Here is a 17,814-nt window from a genome sequence, read left to right on the forward strand (position 1 = left end):
TTTTTTTACCTCTTTGTTCTTCACAGTTTGGCCGCAGACATGTTTTCTCAGATGTCCTGTTAGGTGAAAGGTTTGTATCTCTAAACTACTTGAAGCAGATGCAAAAACTCCCGACTCAGGCCTCGGTGCCGTGAAGAGACTTAGCCGCTTTTCTTCTCTACATTTTCAGACGAGCCATGACAGACGAGGCTCACAAGGACGTCATCACTCTCTCTGACTTCCTGGCTCACGGTACTTTTGTTGCTGCTCTGCTGGCTTGCTAGAAAAAGCTTTTACAGCCTCTTTGTATCCCGAAGCACCTAACAAAGCACAGCCTAGAGGTCGCTTTGATCTCCCAGAGCAAAAAGCTGCCAAAAAAATGCAGACAAGGCACACAGACTGAGGCAGTAAACTCTGCAGAGAGTGCATCTTGGACTTTAATCTACAGCTTGTCTTATTTCCTCCAGTTTTTGATCAAAATAAGAGGCCTTACCTCACAAAATGTTGCTGTGGGGATGGCTTACCAGCAATGGTGTTGGTTGAAATTGTTTACCTTTCAACTTTACCTCTTATTGATAAATATATGGATGACACTTGGACATGACAGCAGGCTGACTCAGTCGTAAAGCCATGACCTTGGCCTTAATGAAAATCTGTCTGAAAGCTACTCATGAACTCTGCCTATTCTCAAGTCAGTATAAAACTTGTATGGTCTGGTTTAACAGAAGATTAAAATAATGAATGTGAAGCCAACAAATTTGCAGCAGGTACCTGATGCAATCGTTAATTTTAATAGAGATCTCTGACAACAGCTTGAATAAGCCAAGAAGAATTAAGGAACATCTACCTCAGAGAAGTCCAATGTGACCCTGGTACTAATTGTGCATAACCAATCCATCTGAGGCACATGGAGAATTTTTAGTGATAGACTTTTTATGTGTAATATTTTAAGTACAATACAAATTATCTATTAATCTATTAATAATCACAATTTTTACTCTCGTTTTGGAGTCCATAGTAAATAGGACCACAGATGCACATCAACATTTCCTTAAAATCAAACCCAGGCACTCAAATCTGCATTTTATTAATTTATAACAATAAAACCCAAGTACAACAAATATTTCCAAAGAAATAGTGAGTCAAATCCTGGTTTTGTTGCTAATAATAGACAAGAAATTTTGTGATCCTCAAACACTTTTGATGGGACAGATTCGCCCCATGTGACAAAAGGTTTGGACATTTCTGATGTCCCTAATAAAGTGACCATTAAGTGTATGCAATTTTGCATTGTCAGCTGTAAAGTACAAATGAAAATAGTTGAGGAAAAAAAAAAACACTTTTCACTATCAGATTAGGATTAGGGCCAATAACAAAATGATAATAATAATAAAAAAATCTTACTTTATATCAGAATTCAGAGAAAGTTCTGAGCTTAAATTTACAAATCTTTTCCTCCCATTAGCCATAATTTTCTTCCGTAAGAATGTGGTATGTTAAACTTGCCCTTCATAATATAGTTACTTATTAATAGATGCCAAAATCCATTTAAGCCCTTCATCTGATAAAAAAAAGTTTGCAAAACTTCCCTGTGAACGTATTAATAGCTTCAGTATACAAATATCCATTTTTTCCTGTAAAATGCCCGAAAATTCTGTTTTCTATTGGGATTTGCTGCTTTATATATATGGACTGAATAGAAATTAATGTTCATGAAATGTAGTGTGAAAATATTAAAGGACATCCAGGTGTAAACATTATCATATTTAATTCAATGGTAGCATATGCTGATGAGGACACGCAGTAACCAAACACATAACCTTTGACCCCGTATAAGCCACCAAAACAAAACAGGCTATGGTGGTTTAATAGTTTAGTCAACAAGACATGACATCAAATAAAGACCATTGCTTTCTTTTTTCTTTTTTTTTCTTCCTTTTTTCAGTTCAGATTGATACATTTCATATTATAACAACAAAGAAATCCACAGAAGTATAAAATAAAATGAGCTATACATGGAGATACCAAACCTATGGCACACTCAATTTCTAGCATTTATTCCGAAAGGTACTTTAAGTCACATGCTTTGAATCTCCGTACTGATAGGCGGGTGGGTTTCCATGGAAATTTTGCAACGTGGGAGGCCGGAACAAGCTGGAGTGCGTTTTTCCAACACTAGATGGCACCACCTGCATTATGAAAACCATTTCTTCTGTTATGGGGCTACATTTTGCTGACTAATAGAAATCAAAAAGGGCTTTATATGAGCAAATATGATTTGTGTATAGAATAAAAAAGTGAAATATTTGCCAGCAAATACTTTACTTCAGAGTCAAATCTGAGAAGAGTAGGCCAGACTGGATCAATGTAGTTAATCAGTTGGGTCTGTTTGGCATTATTCAAATGTGTGCTATGCAAAAGAATCAATTAATAGCTCTGAGAAAAAAAAAAAAAAAAAAAAAAAAAAAAAAAACATTCGAAAGAATGCTTTCAGCACCCTGCATGACTATCAACACTCCTGGTAAAGATCTGTAAAAGATCTCAGAAATATTTTTGCATATTTTTGTCTCATAATATAATTGCAGTGCATAACCTTAAAGTTTGACTGTATAGTCAAAGGGATAACTGAATACATTTTACAAGTGCTATGACAAAAGCACACGTTTCTCTCAATACAGTCCATAAATCTCCAAAACTTGTTTTAAAGAAAACTGCATCAAAATGTGGCAGTTTGAATTATCCTTCTCTCCATAGCATTAGATCCTGTTTGGTAGGTATTATAGTTGACAAAAACTTTTTTTTCTGTCTGACAATTGCCAATGTAAATGATTGAGAGTTACACTGCAGAATCAATACAGAGACGAAATAACATTTTAAAAAATTATCTTTTCCCATCACAATCCCAGTCCTCACTTAAATTCTTTGGAAAACACAACTTTACCAGGGGTGCTAATAATTATAGAAGAGGCTGTAAATTGTTTTATTTAACATTTTACATTGTTTATATACGTTTTCTTTTCTTTTACAAAAATCAATAATACCATGAGAAAATATCTTTTTTTTTTCTTTTTTTTCAAAATTTGACATTTTGAAACTTGCACAAAAAAAAAAAAAAGACATTTCAATAATTTATGCAATATCTATGCATGGTGTTTAGGCTAAATTTGTATTTATGCATCAGAATTTGATAATTTTTTTCTTTAATGACCTGACATTTTGGTTTTAAAATCAGATGTTTTTTCTATGCTTGGAAATATTTACAAAATCTTTCCAAATGCCCATCTTGAACATTCAATGAAGCTCCCCTAGTGGAGCTTTGGCACATTGTGTCCGCAGTCCAGCAGGCAGCGAGAGCGTACAACTTACAGCATTTAAGCCAAAAGAGAAACTTTCTACATTCAAAAGGAAATATGGTTACAAAAGAGGGACAAAAAGCATCTAGACAAACCAGCAAAGCAAGTGTCTTAGTTTTACGGAGATACTCTGAGGAAAACATACATATGGTACATTATCTTACATATTGTACAGTCCAATAACATTTAACATTAAAGCATAATTCAAAGTTTGATCTTTGCAGAAACGTGGTTGAATTACATCAACAGAATTCTCATTCACAAAAAAAGTTAGCAGCAAATAATGATGCGTACATCTTAGAGTTTGTGTAAAAAATAAAAGCAATAAAATGTGTTTGCAAAATGGAAAATAGCTTTCCATCAGGGAGGATAAGCTGACTCATAGTGGAATACTTGGGTATTTTCTCTACAGGGGTATATATATATATATATATTGAGGTATTTTTGGTGGATTTCTATCTCACAGAAAAAGAGAGGTCACAAAATCCATACAAAGAAGAAATACTTGTGGCTCGTATATTTAAAAAAAAGTCTGTATAAGGCAGGAGCTGCGCATGTAAACATCTTCATGGCGCTGAGATGCGGGAGCTCAAAGGGGGTTTCTGAAGCAAAGGAAAAGATGGAGAGGTGGTCAATGAAAGGTTTTGGAGACCACAGTTTTTGAGATCACACCAGTGTCTCCGGCAGTGTGTCGGTGTTGTCAGACGAGAGCAGCTGCCAGATCTGCCACCGTTCCCGCTGCCATTCCTGCCACTCAGAACTCTGCGGAACCATCTGGCCCGAGTTGGTCTGTGGCGTTGTCGGTGTGCCGGGCTGCGGCGGGGGCCGAGGAGGTGCGGCAAGCTGCGGCAAGCTCTGAGAGCCTGCCACACGGTGATGGGCGTTGTATGGGGGAGGGGAGCGTCCGTCGCTTGGTGACTGAAGGGGGCCCGGCCTGCTGTTCAGGTGGGCTGTCACGGGGGGTTTAATGTTCAGGTGGAGGCGCGGCCGCCCCGCCTCCGAGAGGGGGGCCGTGCACAGTCGGGCTACAGGGGGGTGGGATCTGCACTCCGGTGTCGTGTGAGTCCGTTTTACATCTGTGTGCAGTTTGATGTCACCATGGAGTCCGTCAAGACCTTCCTGAGAGCTGCGGGAGCTTTCCTCTGACATGTTGCCATGGGAACCTAGAAACAGCATCACATCATGAGAAAAAGTCATAATTTTTAATGAATAAGAACACGGAAATACCTGAACACTTACAATTAGTAATAAAGAAATTTTAAAAAATCATTTTTATTTATATCAACTTAATTTATATATATATATGTATATATATGTACCAAATAATGGTTGTGATTAATGTTCATAATGAATTTCCAAAGTCGTAGACTAACATTCTACAGTTGTGTATTTAAAAAAATGAAGTAATTTCAATATTTCAATTAAAAATGTAAACTAACACACAGATTCAAGTGTTTATCTCAGATATTAGCTTAGAGAGAACTATAGAACCTCTCTATTTTGTTGCTATATCAGTAGGTTGATGACCTCAGGAGAATCCATTGAATACATTTTATTTTGTGGTATTAGTTTGAAGTTATAATCCTCATGGTGCTCAAGGTGGTAACTGATTTGAAAGTGGTTACCGGTATGCGATTGATTCTTGAGAACTGGCTTGAGAGTGGTGTGCCATGTGCCCCAAATGTTAGCATGCTCCTCTGAAAAAGGTTAAAAAATATTATTTAGAATCACAGGAGAAAGAAAAGAGTTAAGTTCTACAGTGCTGACCTTTAGAAGGCTCTCGACTCCAGTCGGCCACCTGCTCCACCACAGGGAACTGCTGGTCACCGGCTGGACTCCCTGGATCACCTCTTCGCTCACTCAGCACCGGTGAATTGTTGTCGTAAGGAGAAACTTCACCACTGGACACCTTGTTGGAGTCGCTGGACGAACGTCGCTCGCTCAGAGCGAAGGGCTCCTCAGACTGAAGGAGGTCGGGACTCCTGGGGTAAAACCAAAAATTAGGGAACATAGAGACAGCTGAAGATAAACGAGACATGGAGACGGTGAATGAATGCGACTCACTGTGAGGCTTTCCTCCTGAGAAGATAGTCAACCACATCTGGATCTGTTTCCAAAAGACTCATCAAGACTTCATTTTGCAGATCGGGGGGCACCTATAGGACCACAATCAATCACATTGAATTCTTCAATCAATGCTTGAACACTCACTAAGACCTTAAGTCCATATTTGTGGGGAAAAAAGTAGCAAAAGTACAACAAAAAATGAGAGCTCAGTCTAAAAAGTTTAGTTCTTAAGTTATTGAGGACTCTTAAAGTCAACATAAGGAAGCAAATGTGAATTTGAGTGCCTATGTGTACCGAGCAAAGCCACAAACCATGAAGAGGGTTTGGCACCCTGCGATCATCCTCTGCAGCACGGCAATGACGGCAGTGCTCTCCTCGGCCCGGGCAGAGCTCTGGACGCTGAACTCCTTATCTGAGCTCTTCTGTTTGTGGAGCAGGTTGGGCCCGAAGATGGTGGCGAGGTTTAGAGACGTCATTTTGTTCCCTGGAATCTGAAATAGAATCGATTTAGGCAACAAAGTTAGCATTATACCCGTTATACATTTATATACTATGCCTAGAGTTACAAAAGTACTGAGAGTATTTTTGTAGTTTTTCACAACTTCTTAGCACTTTTCTATTTTGATCATTACATTCTACTCTGCTTTTGAACACTTGGGCACATTTACCACAAGTGTTTTCTTTTGTGTTGAGGCATAGTAGCTCATATTTAGTAACAAAATTTACAATCCCAGCTCAAAAATCTCAATCCAGTTAACTTTCTCTTGTCCAGTTCACTCCCTTTCCACTCCCAGTCCCTGTGGAGGGATGAGAAACACCAGCAGCCAAACAAAATAATGAAGAGATCTTCACAATCTGGTGTGGAACATCCAGACTTCCTGTGACAGGGTCAGGACGTGGGAGCTTTAAGTCCACTTTCAGTGTTTGAGTTTATTGTCATGTAAACACATTAACACACACACACAAAATACATTTTCATGTGCAGAAGAACTTGAGCAAAAACCACAGACACTCCCTGGAAGAAAATGTACTCCTTCAGGAAAAAAGTAAGAAAAACAAATCTTTGAAACGTGTGTAAAAAGGTATTGGTGTGGAAAAGTGATGAAATTCACAAAAAAAAGTTGCTGAAAAACACTTGGAATAGTACAAAACAGTTTCAACGTGTTTTTATTTTCTCTAATCAGTCTATTTCTGAAATGAAAACCTCATATGTACCTATATGATAACCCCATCTTTAAGCTGTTTCTGTTGCAGCCAACAGTAGCTAAATGTCAGTTTAGTTTGCAGATCTGGGTGTAAGTGCAGCCATTTACATATTATCTGATGTCATAGCCACTCCAAGACCACTTGGTAAGCTTCCATCAGTGTTTGTCCAGAGAATTCATTTTCTCCTCCAGGGCTGCAAATAGAGCCTGGTTAAACACACCACTTCCTGTTACTTGTTTTTGGTTATTTCCACCAAATGAGGTGGAAATAAACCTTAAACAAACCACCCAGAAGATATTTAAGGACATTCTCTACTCAACCTGATACTTCTGTTCAGTCCTCACCTCCTGACCGTCCTTGGTGTGCTGGTCATTGGCGTGGTCCGCTACGGTGGACAGGAACTCAAGCAGGCGGTGAAGAGTGTCACTGTTGCATGCTGGGAGAAGGTAGATCAGCAACTGCGTGACGCTCTGCTGCTCATCCAGATCCAACACTGTGCAGCACAGATCAGGAGGGAATAAGATGGAGAAAAAACAATACCCGTCTGGGGAAAATGTTCACTTTCTTAAAGGTTTGATTTGTTTTTGTAGTTTTTAAGTTGGAAACGGTATGGTAACCAGAAAGCAGCAGACGATTGAGGCTCACATGTGGTGTTGATGAAGGCTGTGTAGAGCTCCCGGGTTAGAAGCGGGTCGGGCATGTCTCTGAGGAACTCCTTCAGCAGAGCCGCCACGTCGTGAACACTGTGCTCCTCGTCCAGCTGCACCTCGATACCCCGATCGAACTCCTCCCGCAGCTGAGAGCCAAAAAGAGGAAGACCGACTTTTAGAAACATCCTCTCCACTAAACAATGGACATTATATTCTTTGAAGCGACACACCCGTACACATTCCCAACCTTTTGACCCTCTAAACGACTGTATCCAGACCAGTTCTGCCAGTATGAGTCGTAATCTTGACCATCTATTCTTTTGGAGGTCATCCAGGTGGCTCATTCTAGTTTTGCTTTTCTTTTTTTAGGAGACGATATAAAACACATCACTTCTAACATATTGTGATATGAGAAATTTGCTCTAATAACCACGAATCATCCAGAACTATCTGAAACAAACTCAAAAATAAGTTACACACCATCAGGTATTGGGTTTACATAAATAAAAACATGATTTATGCGCAACAAAAAGGTTGTTGATCTTCAAAAGAACGTCAGCGCTACTAAACACAACATACCACTCTGACTAAACGTTCTCCCTCCTAAACACCATCCCCTCCCTAAGCAGCCGTCCATCCATTACCTCTGAACCATTACAGCAGATAACACCAACGCAGCTGACGGTTTACAAGCTGATTATATATCAGCTCATGCTTAAAAAAAATGTAAGAAATGCAAATTTATGAAAGATTTGACCTGTTCTGTTTGACTGTGCGAGTTGTAAACCATGCGGGACAAAAACAGATTCATTTGAAGATCAAAGATAACCCTCTGACCTCTTCCCAAATATGTCTACCAGAAAGAGCTGGCTGTTGTTTTTGAGGAAAACGATATTCAGCCAAATACATATTAAATAACTTATGTTTTTTAACACCAAAACCACAAAGCTCAGTTTATTTTTAGGGCTCCAACAGAAAGTAATGTTGAATTGTGAAGTGAAAATAACAAATATATAGTTTTCAGTACTATTTTTTTTTTTACATCACACCTTTCAGATTTGTCTGTTAACAGATGTGTGTTTGTGTTAGCATCCATGAAGAGCCAGAAATGTATCATTCAGACTGGGTGGTGCTAAAAAAAACATGTTGCCACCATCGCAGAGCTTGTTCATCTTTGAGAGCAGGTTGGTGAGAGTGCATTTGTCCAAAGAGTTTTAATGCAATGGCATTGTGACAATAACTTTTGTATGAGGAGAACGTGAAAGACAGACTGAAATTCATCACAAGGCACAAGGATGAACAGTTGAAGATGAAACCTCTCTTAGATTGATCGAAATCGGTGGAAAATAATTTCTCCAGAGCAGCAAAAGTGGTTGAGCCAACCGTGAAGGACTTTGATTCAAACCATGTGAGAGGTTTTGTTTCATCCAACAGAATGGTTTTATTCCCAGTTCTAGCTTAGAGCAATGCCATTAATAAATGCTACTTATTAAAATATTTTTTTGTGTGTATGAATTTCCCCATATTATATAGAGCCGTGTCACAATGTAGAGATAACAAAAAATCAGTCTGAAATTTTGGACCACAAAACTTAAGAATGAACCACCATCAGACAGGATTTAACCTAGACGATGACCTGCATGCCAGCTTGATTTTCTTAAGTCATGAAAAAGAATTTGCTAAGTCAGTGCCAATATTTCTGAAAAAGGAAAAATCTCTGGATTGAAGTGGATTTCTTTGCACCAATTGAAGAAAAATCCTGTCAAATGAGAACCATTTTGGAGAACTCACTTGTCTTACTCTCTTCTTGGAGCTTCCCACTCTGAAGATTCCCACAGTCTGCAAACCTGAAAAGAAACGAAAAAACAAAAACCCAAAACGAGTTTAAAAACATGAAGTGCGTAATGTTTGCACCGACTGCTCAAGTTGGGCATATGCCCACCGTATTTCTCGATGTGCTGACAGCAGCTGTCGACCACCCGGGGCACCTGCCGGTAGATGGGGTTCAGGCTCAGACGTTTGTCCCTGTGCTTTTCCTTCTTGCTCTGCGTCTCGGCCGGCAGGGAGAGCTGCAGCGCCTCGAGGAGGCGGGACTGGTTGTCGTCCAGGTCTGTGATGGAATCCACAGACATGCCTCCCTGGTGGGTAATCATGCATTTGATTCAATCTAACTCCAGTGAATTAAACAAACAAAAACAAGCAGGTCCATGTTTGGGATTTGAGGAGAGGAAAGGAGGATTTTTAAAGCGCTTTCTTACCCTCCGGCGGACTCGTGGTGCAGACTCGGGGGTGTTGGGTGACGTTGACTCATTGGCCGTCTCTGACGTGGAACTGAGTGAGGAGTTACTGCTGGATAACTCTTTGTTGGAGGGTCGCTTGGTGGCGAACTAAACAAAACATCCATCCAAGGTGTTAATTTGTGTTTTTCTCCACAATTGAAACCCACAATTGCTTGTTTTTGTCTTCTTTTGTCCCAGTTAAATGTTTCAAATTAGACAAATATAACTTGACTAAATACATAATGCAATTTTTAAAAGATTTTTATTTTCACACCAAAAATTGCAGCATCACAAGCCTGCTACACATTTTCTAAAGAAACTTCTTGAAGTTTATCAGAAACTTTGGAACATGTTCAGTGGATTTTGTGTTTTTGCAGCGTATGAATTCTACAGAAAATCCTCAAAATCCAGATTGTATCTTTAAACTCAAGCTCAATTTGCTTTGGTTATGTGGTCCAACAAATAGTGAAGATACACCAACAAGTCAAGCTCCCGATAGCTAACAACAACCTAAAATAAATTTTTTGAGTCCAGTTAGTCCTTCTTCAAATGACTTGTATGTATTAAAATTAAAACAATTCTTAAGCAAGTGGACCAAAGATTTTCCATAAAGATGTAAATTATGTTTTGTAATTTTTTTTGTTTGTTTTTTGAAAGGTCAGCTTTAGTTCCTTCATAAATGACATAATAGTTTGGAAAATCCATTTTGTATTGACTCAAGTTATATTTGTCTGGTATTAAAAGCAAAATTTAAAACATCTGTGAGGGAGAAATCACTTCTTTTTTTTTTTCACAGCATTTGTGCCTAAAAATTTCCAAACAGTAAAAGTAGATGATTAAAGACCTGCAAAATGGATGACACAAGGTCGGAGGAGTCTTTGTGCTCCTCCCTTTGCGGAGGGTCCAGGCGGTAGGCATCCTGGCGCTGCCTGTGCGCTCTGTCATTAGCAATGACCTGGGACAAGGGTATGCTGAAGGCCTGGGGCACACACTCTGTGGAGAGGGGGAAGAAGCAGGTTCTTTTAAATCGAGACAATAAAAAGTTTGAGGCATGAAACTACCAAAAATAGTCCTGAAGATGGTAAGCAGAGGCTGTGTATCCCATCTGTTTCGGCTTGGCCTTTTACACAAATGCAATAAAAAGCATCAAAAAGCATGTTTACCGTGTCAGTAAAAGTCTTGAGCAGTGATTAAAGCGCAACATCTGTTTTCCAAAATAATACATCAGAGGAAATGTGATGGTGCTGCCTTATTTTAGCGTTCTTGACCAAAATAACATGGATGGCTTCCTGCCAAGCCATCAACTGTAGATGCCCATCATCTACAGTTGATCTTTCTCATTGTATTCTTCAAACCTTTGAATATGTTCATAAAGACTAAATTATATCTGGAGAGTCCTGTTATGCAAAATCTAAAAGCGCAGGTCTACAAGCGACTGAGAGCTTCCACTGTGACACAATGTGTTTGCTCTGGAGTCTCACCGCATTAAAAGGCCTTACATAATTCCACATAAACACAGAAATGCATTTAGAGTCGATGTGACTCCCGATTATTGGATTTCACAGATGAGTCCACAGCCAAACCACATTTCTCATGCTGTCAGATGTATCAAAATAGCCCTGGGGAAAAGTTGGGCATAGTTTGAATCGTGTATGCTAACATGTGAAGGTTGGTGGGGATTAACTTGTATTTCAACAAAAGTGCTAAAGAACATATGAAGGAATGTTCGGTGGGTTATTTTTTTTACTTAGATGAGACTGGATCAGACTTTTGTAACGCTCAGTGTAGGCTAAATTGGCCACATTTGTTCATGTTGACCTTCCAAGTCTGTTCAAAAATACTTCTGCCAACCAGATTTCTGCAACTAAATTAATATCTTCCATTTGTCCATTTGGTTATCTTGCGTAAAAGCCTCTAAGTGAAAACCAAGGTTGATATGAAGGACCATGAAGAGAAAAAAAAGTTGAACACATAGATGCATCTGAACCATGTATGCAATGGTAGAAAAAGATGACTACACCAGATTTATGACTCTTTCAAACTGACATACATCTTGGAGGCACAAATGAATCACCTGACTTTGTTATTCTCCTCAACATGAGCTCACATGTAACCCAACTAAGTATTTGCACAGCTGGAGTGGAGAAGCCTCAACGTCATTTAGGTCTAAAGCTGGACTGAAGGAAATAATGTTGTTTCTCCAATTACAGTACACACATAAAATCTGTACACCCCGGTTCTACCAGTTGGCTTTTGTGATAGGGTAAAAATTAGACACTTTTAGATGTTTTTCAATCTTTAATAAGATTTAAAGTTTTCACAACTCAACTAAAAAAATAAAGTAAAGTGGTCACATAAGTGTGGACAATCTTAAAACTTTCTAGAAACCCCGTTTTATATTCCTGAACTACCTCTAGTTGCATTAGGAGACTGTTGGTGTGGTGCATTTTAGCTCTCTTCAGATCAACCCACAGATTATAAAACCAGGTTTAGTTTCATGTTCTGGCAGGGCCTTTCCTCCTTCTGTTAAAGTTGTCTTTTTTTTGTTGTTGTTACTGGTTACCAAAAAATGAAGCTCCTCTTTAGAATGTGAAGTGTTATCTTTGTACCAAACATACCACAATTTATGGCTAAAACATTTTACTTTGATTTGATGACAACCTAAAACATTTTCCCAAATGATTTTGGGAGTCTAACTCCCTTTCAGACCCATTTTTTTCTCAAAGAGAATTGAGTTCCTGTCGATTTTTAATGTTTAAAATGCTTTACTTACCTTTGTCTTTGCCCTTTTCTTTGGCTAGAGAGTCCAGCTTCCTTCTTAATGACTTTTTCCTCTTCTGTCCATCTGTCTCAGGCGGGGAAAAAATAAAAAATAAAATAAACAAGTAAACAAATCATGTGAAACAAATGGTTCCCATATCTTTGCGTTCTTATCTGACTCTTATGTTTAATAAAATTATGCCAGGAATGCAGACATAAATTAACCACAGGGGAAAACCATTTCAATGAACAGTCAGGTTAGAAACAGTAGCTGCCACCACAAAAAAAATAAAATAATAAAATAAAAAATTGCTATCACAACACAATTAGTGAGATTGCTTATATAACCTCTCCGCTGTATCTTTTATTAACTTTGGTTTTTCAATGCCATACATGGTCATCTTAAAATTATCCGGACTGTCTTCCTCTTTTGATCTGCCTTGACGTCTCATCGACTCATAAAAATGACAAAAAATAAACAAACGGCAACAGTTATGTAGCTCGGCACAAAAAAGAAAAAAGAATAACGCACGAGAAGTTCGGCAGCAAACGGCTCAGTTACGGCTCACAATCACATGAGGATATTTGTGTTTGGATGGAAGGAAGCCACTCTGTCAGCTCCCAGCATGATAAATGACTCTTGGATCTGCTGATTAACAGTCAGGAAACTCTGGAAATCGAGACACAAGCAAGTTTCAAGTCTTTCAGGCCATCTTGGAGCATGATGTCATTTGTTGGAAAGCTTTTAACTCCGTTGTTTGTGTTGGTGTTGTCCAAAACCAACTGTTTAATGCATGAAATCCCTTTTGGTTAAATTAGGATTTCTGGCTTGAAGACTTCTGTTTGAACCTCACGAGTTCTGAGTAAGAATGAATCTCATTTAAAGTGCTTTGGAAAAAGATTTATTCCCTTTGAGCTTCTTCATATTTTGTCAGAATACACTGACAAAAGTTAGTCCTTTTGTTATGAAAGCAGTCAAATAAATAGCCCACAGTAACTCTGGAGGAGCTGTAGAGATTCACAGCATAGATGTAAAAAACTGAAAATGTTTACTTTCACCATTTATCTAACTATTTCTCACTAATCTGGATAAGCTGGAGCTCTGAATGCTACCCAAGATCCCAAAATCTTGTGTTTTTTGTGATCTATAGAATAGTAAAGAAATTCTGGGTCTCAGTGACACGACACCAGGGAGGACAGGGTCCAAACTGTGAGGAGAAACTGAAGCAGATGTTGTGATGGAGGCCGAGGGAGAATGAGAGAAGGGAGATGGGAAATGGTTTGGATTTTTGACAGATGGCTCCCAAAGCCGTGCGGAAATCCCCCAAACCTCCACACTCTCTTTCTGCTCCCGACCTGTTTTGCAGCGCCTTCTGATGAACCTCCGCTGACTTTCTGTCTCATCGCATCGTCTTCTCATCCGTTCTTGTCTCTCTTAATTCTGTCTTTCTTTAATCTGCTTTGTCGTCTTGAAGAAACGCCAGAAATTCAGCCCTGTGGCACTCGCATAAATATTATCTAAAAAAAAAATCTGGGACTGGAAAACAAGCATTAGCTGAAATAGCCCTCACAGATGTGCACACTTGTCCATTTGAAATATTTCCCCCGCCTGCACATGGCAGCAGTCAGGAGCTCTGAAATTCATAAGCAACACAGACAAGTATGTATTAAATCATGGTGGGGAGAGGTTTAACCTTCAGCTGGAATGCAGAGCCCTGGATAATCCATTAGCTGCTCAACACTGCTGCTATGAAACGAACTCCAGCGCTATACAGTGCAGTGGAACAAATGCAGCCCTCAGTGTGCATGACGTGGACTGTTGCAAAAACACAACGTAATCTCTGAAGGAAAGTACGGACAAAATGCGACAGTGAGGAAATCCAGAGATCTGGAAACATGGAAAAAATATCCATTGATAAAAAATAAATTAAAGGAGAATATAAATCGCTTGCACCACTTGAAACCAGATCAAAGGCTCATGAAAAAGTTGTGAGAAAGCCAAAAGCCAAGTCAGCATATCAAAACCATTGGGTAACTTTTTTTCTGGTATAATTATGACTATAATCTTATGAGATTACAACTTTATTATTATTCCGACTTTATTATAAGTTTATTTTCATAGTATTAGAACTTTTTTATTGTACTATTACAACTTTATTCCTACTATTATAATGTTTTCTCTATTAATACGATATATGACTTCATAATTTTGAATTTGATCCCGTAACATTACTTTTGTCTCATAATTACAACTTTTTCCTCATATTATGACGTCTCATAATATTATGACTTTTTTTTTTTACTAGATTCTTGCACAACTCTTCATATTACAACTTTATTCTCATAATATTACAACTTTATTCTTGTGGGATTTTTTTCAACTTTTACACACTGATTTTATTCTTATGCATTTTTTTCTCGCAAAGTAATTGTTTTTCTGTCTTTTCTTAGCCTAGTCCTAATAATGTTGTAATACAAACAACTTTGTGGTTAAAAAGCAAAAGAGTGGGAAGCTGTCGGCATCAAAACGAGTTTGGAAAGATGTAAAATCTGGGAATCGTTTTCTATTCCACAGAATGAGTAGCAGAGGGTTACTTGGGAAACGATTTCCATCTTGGAACTGTTGCCTCCCAAGACCTAATCTTTGCTACAGATGGATGGCACACTCTTTTGCTTAAAATTGAGGGGAAATGATTACATTTCTCCTTTGTAAAGTTTTTGACTCACAGTGGGACATTTAGGATGGGCGAGTCCAGTGGAAAACCACAGACTCCTTATGTATTCTCGTGTGCTAGATTTGCAACAATTGTTTAATTTAGTTATTTTCCACAAACATAGCTTAATATTTATATAAGTTAGCAGTTTTGATGAAAAAAGGAACAATCTCCTCAGCTGGACACAAAGACTTGTCTCATGAGATACCACATCAAACAGGAAGCACCCAATCCTTATCTGAAGAGCGGTTTAAATCTAAATTTAAATGTTTTCATAACTTCCTAAAACAGACCATGAGCAAGTTGTCTTAAAACACAGACCAGGAATAATGAGCTCTGATAAGACATGAATCTAACTTTATTTTTCGGGACGGCTTGAATGTTTCTGGGTGTAGTAGGTACAGTTTTGAGTTCAAGAGGCATTTTGTAATAAATGCCAAATTATCAAGACTCCAACTTTATAAATCATATCAAGAAATAAAAAAATGCATGCTTTGCTCCTACCCTTTGGGATGGTTATCTGACATCCCAGGTCATAGTCCTGGAGTAAGCGGGTGTAGGCTACTTCCTGCAGCCTGGCTCTTTCTAGCTCTGACAGACTCTGGACGGCGACTGGAGTCAGGCGTACACTCCGCCCCGACAGACTGCTCCAGGTGAAATCTCCCTGAGATGGAAACAACCGGGGGGATGTTAAGAGAAAATTAACAAAAGACTGAGACACAAAAGAAGGAACTAATACACCTTCTGACAAAGGACTTAAAGACCCACTCTCTTGGGTAGTTGAGTTTTTCTTTCCAACTCTGCCAGTAAGCAATTTACTCACAAACAAAAGAAAACTATGCACTCAAAAGTCCAGGTGCTAAATAAAATAGAATTGTGCATTCTTTGTCGTCATTTTTCACCCCTATAAATCTTTCAACACAGATGTTAACTAAAGATATGTGGTCCTTTTGTTGCTTTTGTTTTCCATAATTGCGCAAAATTATGATCTGTTTCTGGTAAAGAGGGAAAACAGAGAATCTTGATGAAGCATTGTTGAGGGGAAAAAATGAGTTTAAACACAAAAACACACAAAACTATCCTGGTGTTTGGACTTCACAAAGTTAATTCTAGTTTTTGGAAACTTATCTGAATGATTCCAGTGTCTGTTTTTAAAACACATTGGAAACAGGGAACAAATGGAAAGAAATTAGATCAGTCCTCAAAATAGATCTGTATGTATTTACGACAAAAGACATACAAGGGGGGAATAAAAACATGTTTCATGAAGAAAATACTTGATTCATGATTTTATGGTCTGACATCAGCATTGACTACTTCAATCAGGGGAATAAAAAGAGACTGAACTTAGAAGAGTAATAATGAGTTGCTTGAAACCTAAAGATCTCCAGTCATGCATTCTTGTGTCTAAGTAAAAAAGAAAGAGAAGATTTTGTAAAAGTCCATTTAATGCCTCTTTCAGACAGATGGCTTAGCAATGTCCTCTAAATGTGTCTGTGTTTACATAATTTTGTAATTTTGCAAGCAGACAGCACACAGTTCACAGAGAGGATATACTTTTTACTGTAACTGTAGATCTCCAAGCAGCAATCCTGAAAATCTGACCCGCAAATAAAAGAACGGTCACGAGTCAACAAACCATGTTGCCGCCTTGCTGCATTTCATCCAGCACAGCTGTTCTGTGTTGTTGTGAACGCATGCCTATGTAGGCCATTCCTTATCGCTGGCTGAGGAAAGCCTTTTGCCTCCTGAGTGACCTCACTCACGGCTCAACGGTGCACAAAGATGCACATGCCTTTGCATGACCACGAGTCTGCAGCGAAAGAAAAGACAACAGGTCGGAGAAAACTGTGATAAGTGGGCCGCCAACCGTCGAGTCGGTTCCGCCTGGCAGGATGTTTGACGGGGATGGATGAGCTTGAGTGAAACTACGGGAATGCTGGCGGTGAGTGATGTGGGAGATTAAACGCGAGCATGACTGCTGGGCCCTGGAAGCCTGATTGACCTGTAGTGGCGTCCAAACCAAGATATTGGTTTAGCCAACAGCTAACTTTGTTTGCTATGTCATTCATGCTGCACAGCTGATGAACAATAGTACATAGATTGTCCTCTACATGCCTAGACTCTTACTCATGTGAGTTTTTGTTCAATTCACAACGTGCCGAAGCTACAGATCGATGGATCAGGGCATTTATCACATCTGTGATCGAAAACAAGTGTTGAAGTTGATGTTCTTGAGTTATGGGTTCATCATTCTTCCAGTGCTCATCTAAAGTTAATGAGATTTTGTTTATGAGATCTCTGCGACTTTTGTTCCCAATGGTTGTCAGTCAGGGCAGGGGAGTTTGAATACCACAGTCTTGTTCAGAACTGACCAAGAGATTTTTGCGATAAATTGGGCCCTTCTGATTGGTAGAAAGGATGATGTATCTGTCTTTTGTAACAAAGGAATGAAGCTAACCCATTTGTCTTCTGATGCTCACCTAATGGTTATGACATACTGGGACTTTTAAAGAAGAACTTGGTTGGCTTGTTATCAGTGATGGCATAATAAATTTTAAATTATAGCAAAAAATCTTAAAAAAAAAGAATTCTACTGGTCTGAGCAACAGTGAGGCCAAAGAACAGAAGTATGCAAAAAAAAAAAGAAAAAAAACATTGGGTCAGGATCAGAAAACAAACACCAAGATGTTGCTCTCGATTTTACTCATTACACATACTGTAATGAAATTTGAAATGACTGGTACACAATCTGGGCATTCAGTGTTTACAATCACTGTTAGAATCTTGTTTTATACTGAATAAT

The 17,814-nt window shown here is 38.7% G+C and overlaps 1 protein-coding gene across 4 annotated transcripts in view; it reads right to left on the reverse strand.

Annotated features, from left to right (window-relative positions):
* Positions 1–1,730: 1,730 nt before the first annotated feature.
* Positions 1,731–17,814, reverse strand: part of LOC122827171 (rho GTPase-activating protein 6-like) — a 57,904-nt gene continuing 41,820 nt past the window's right edge. For 2 of the 4 annotated variants that reach the window (XM_044109800.1, XM_044109803.1), the window contains exons 2-14: positions 15,513–15,672; positions 12,308–12,379; positions 10,379–10,527; positions 9,514–9,642; positions 9,198–9,393; positions 9,047–9,102; positions 7,251–7,401; positions 6,950–7,098; positions 5,711–5,890; positions 5,397–5,488; positions 5,100–5,314; positions 4,958–5,029; positions 1,731–4,495 (exon numbers count right to left, since the gene is read on the reverse strand). In XM_044109800.1, coding sequence (XP_043965735.1) covers positions 3,999–4,495; positions 4,958–5,029; positions 5,100–5,314; positions 5,397–5,488; positions 5,711–5,890; positions 6,950–7,098; positions 7,251–7,401; positions 9,047–9,102; positions 9,198–9,393; positions 9,514–9,642; positions 10,379–10,527; positions 12,308–12,379; positions 15,513–15,672 — 2,118 coding nt within the window. In that variant the 3' untranslated portion in view covers positions 1,731–3,998. Of the gene's footprint in view, positions 4,496–4,957; positions 5,030–5,099; positions 5,315–5,396; positions 5,489–5,710; positions 5,891–6,949; positions 7,099–7,250; positions 7,402–9,046; positions 9,103–9,197; positions 9,394–9,513; positions 9,643–10,378; positions 10,528–12,307; positions 12,380–15,512; positions 15,673–16,647; positions 17,031–17,814 lie in introns of those variants that run through there. The other 2 variants (XM_044109802.1, XM_044109801.1) reach the window with 2 other exon arrangements.

Source organism: Gambusia affinis, linkage group LG24 (assembly GCF_019740435.1).
Source record: "Gambusia affinis linkage group LG24, SWU_Gaff_1.0, whole genome shotgun sequence".
Classification (NCBI taxonomy): Eukaryota; Metazoa; Chordata; class Actinopteri; order Cyprinodontiformes; family Poeciliidae; genus Gambusia; species Gambusia affinis.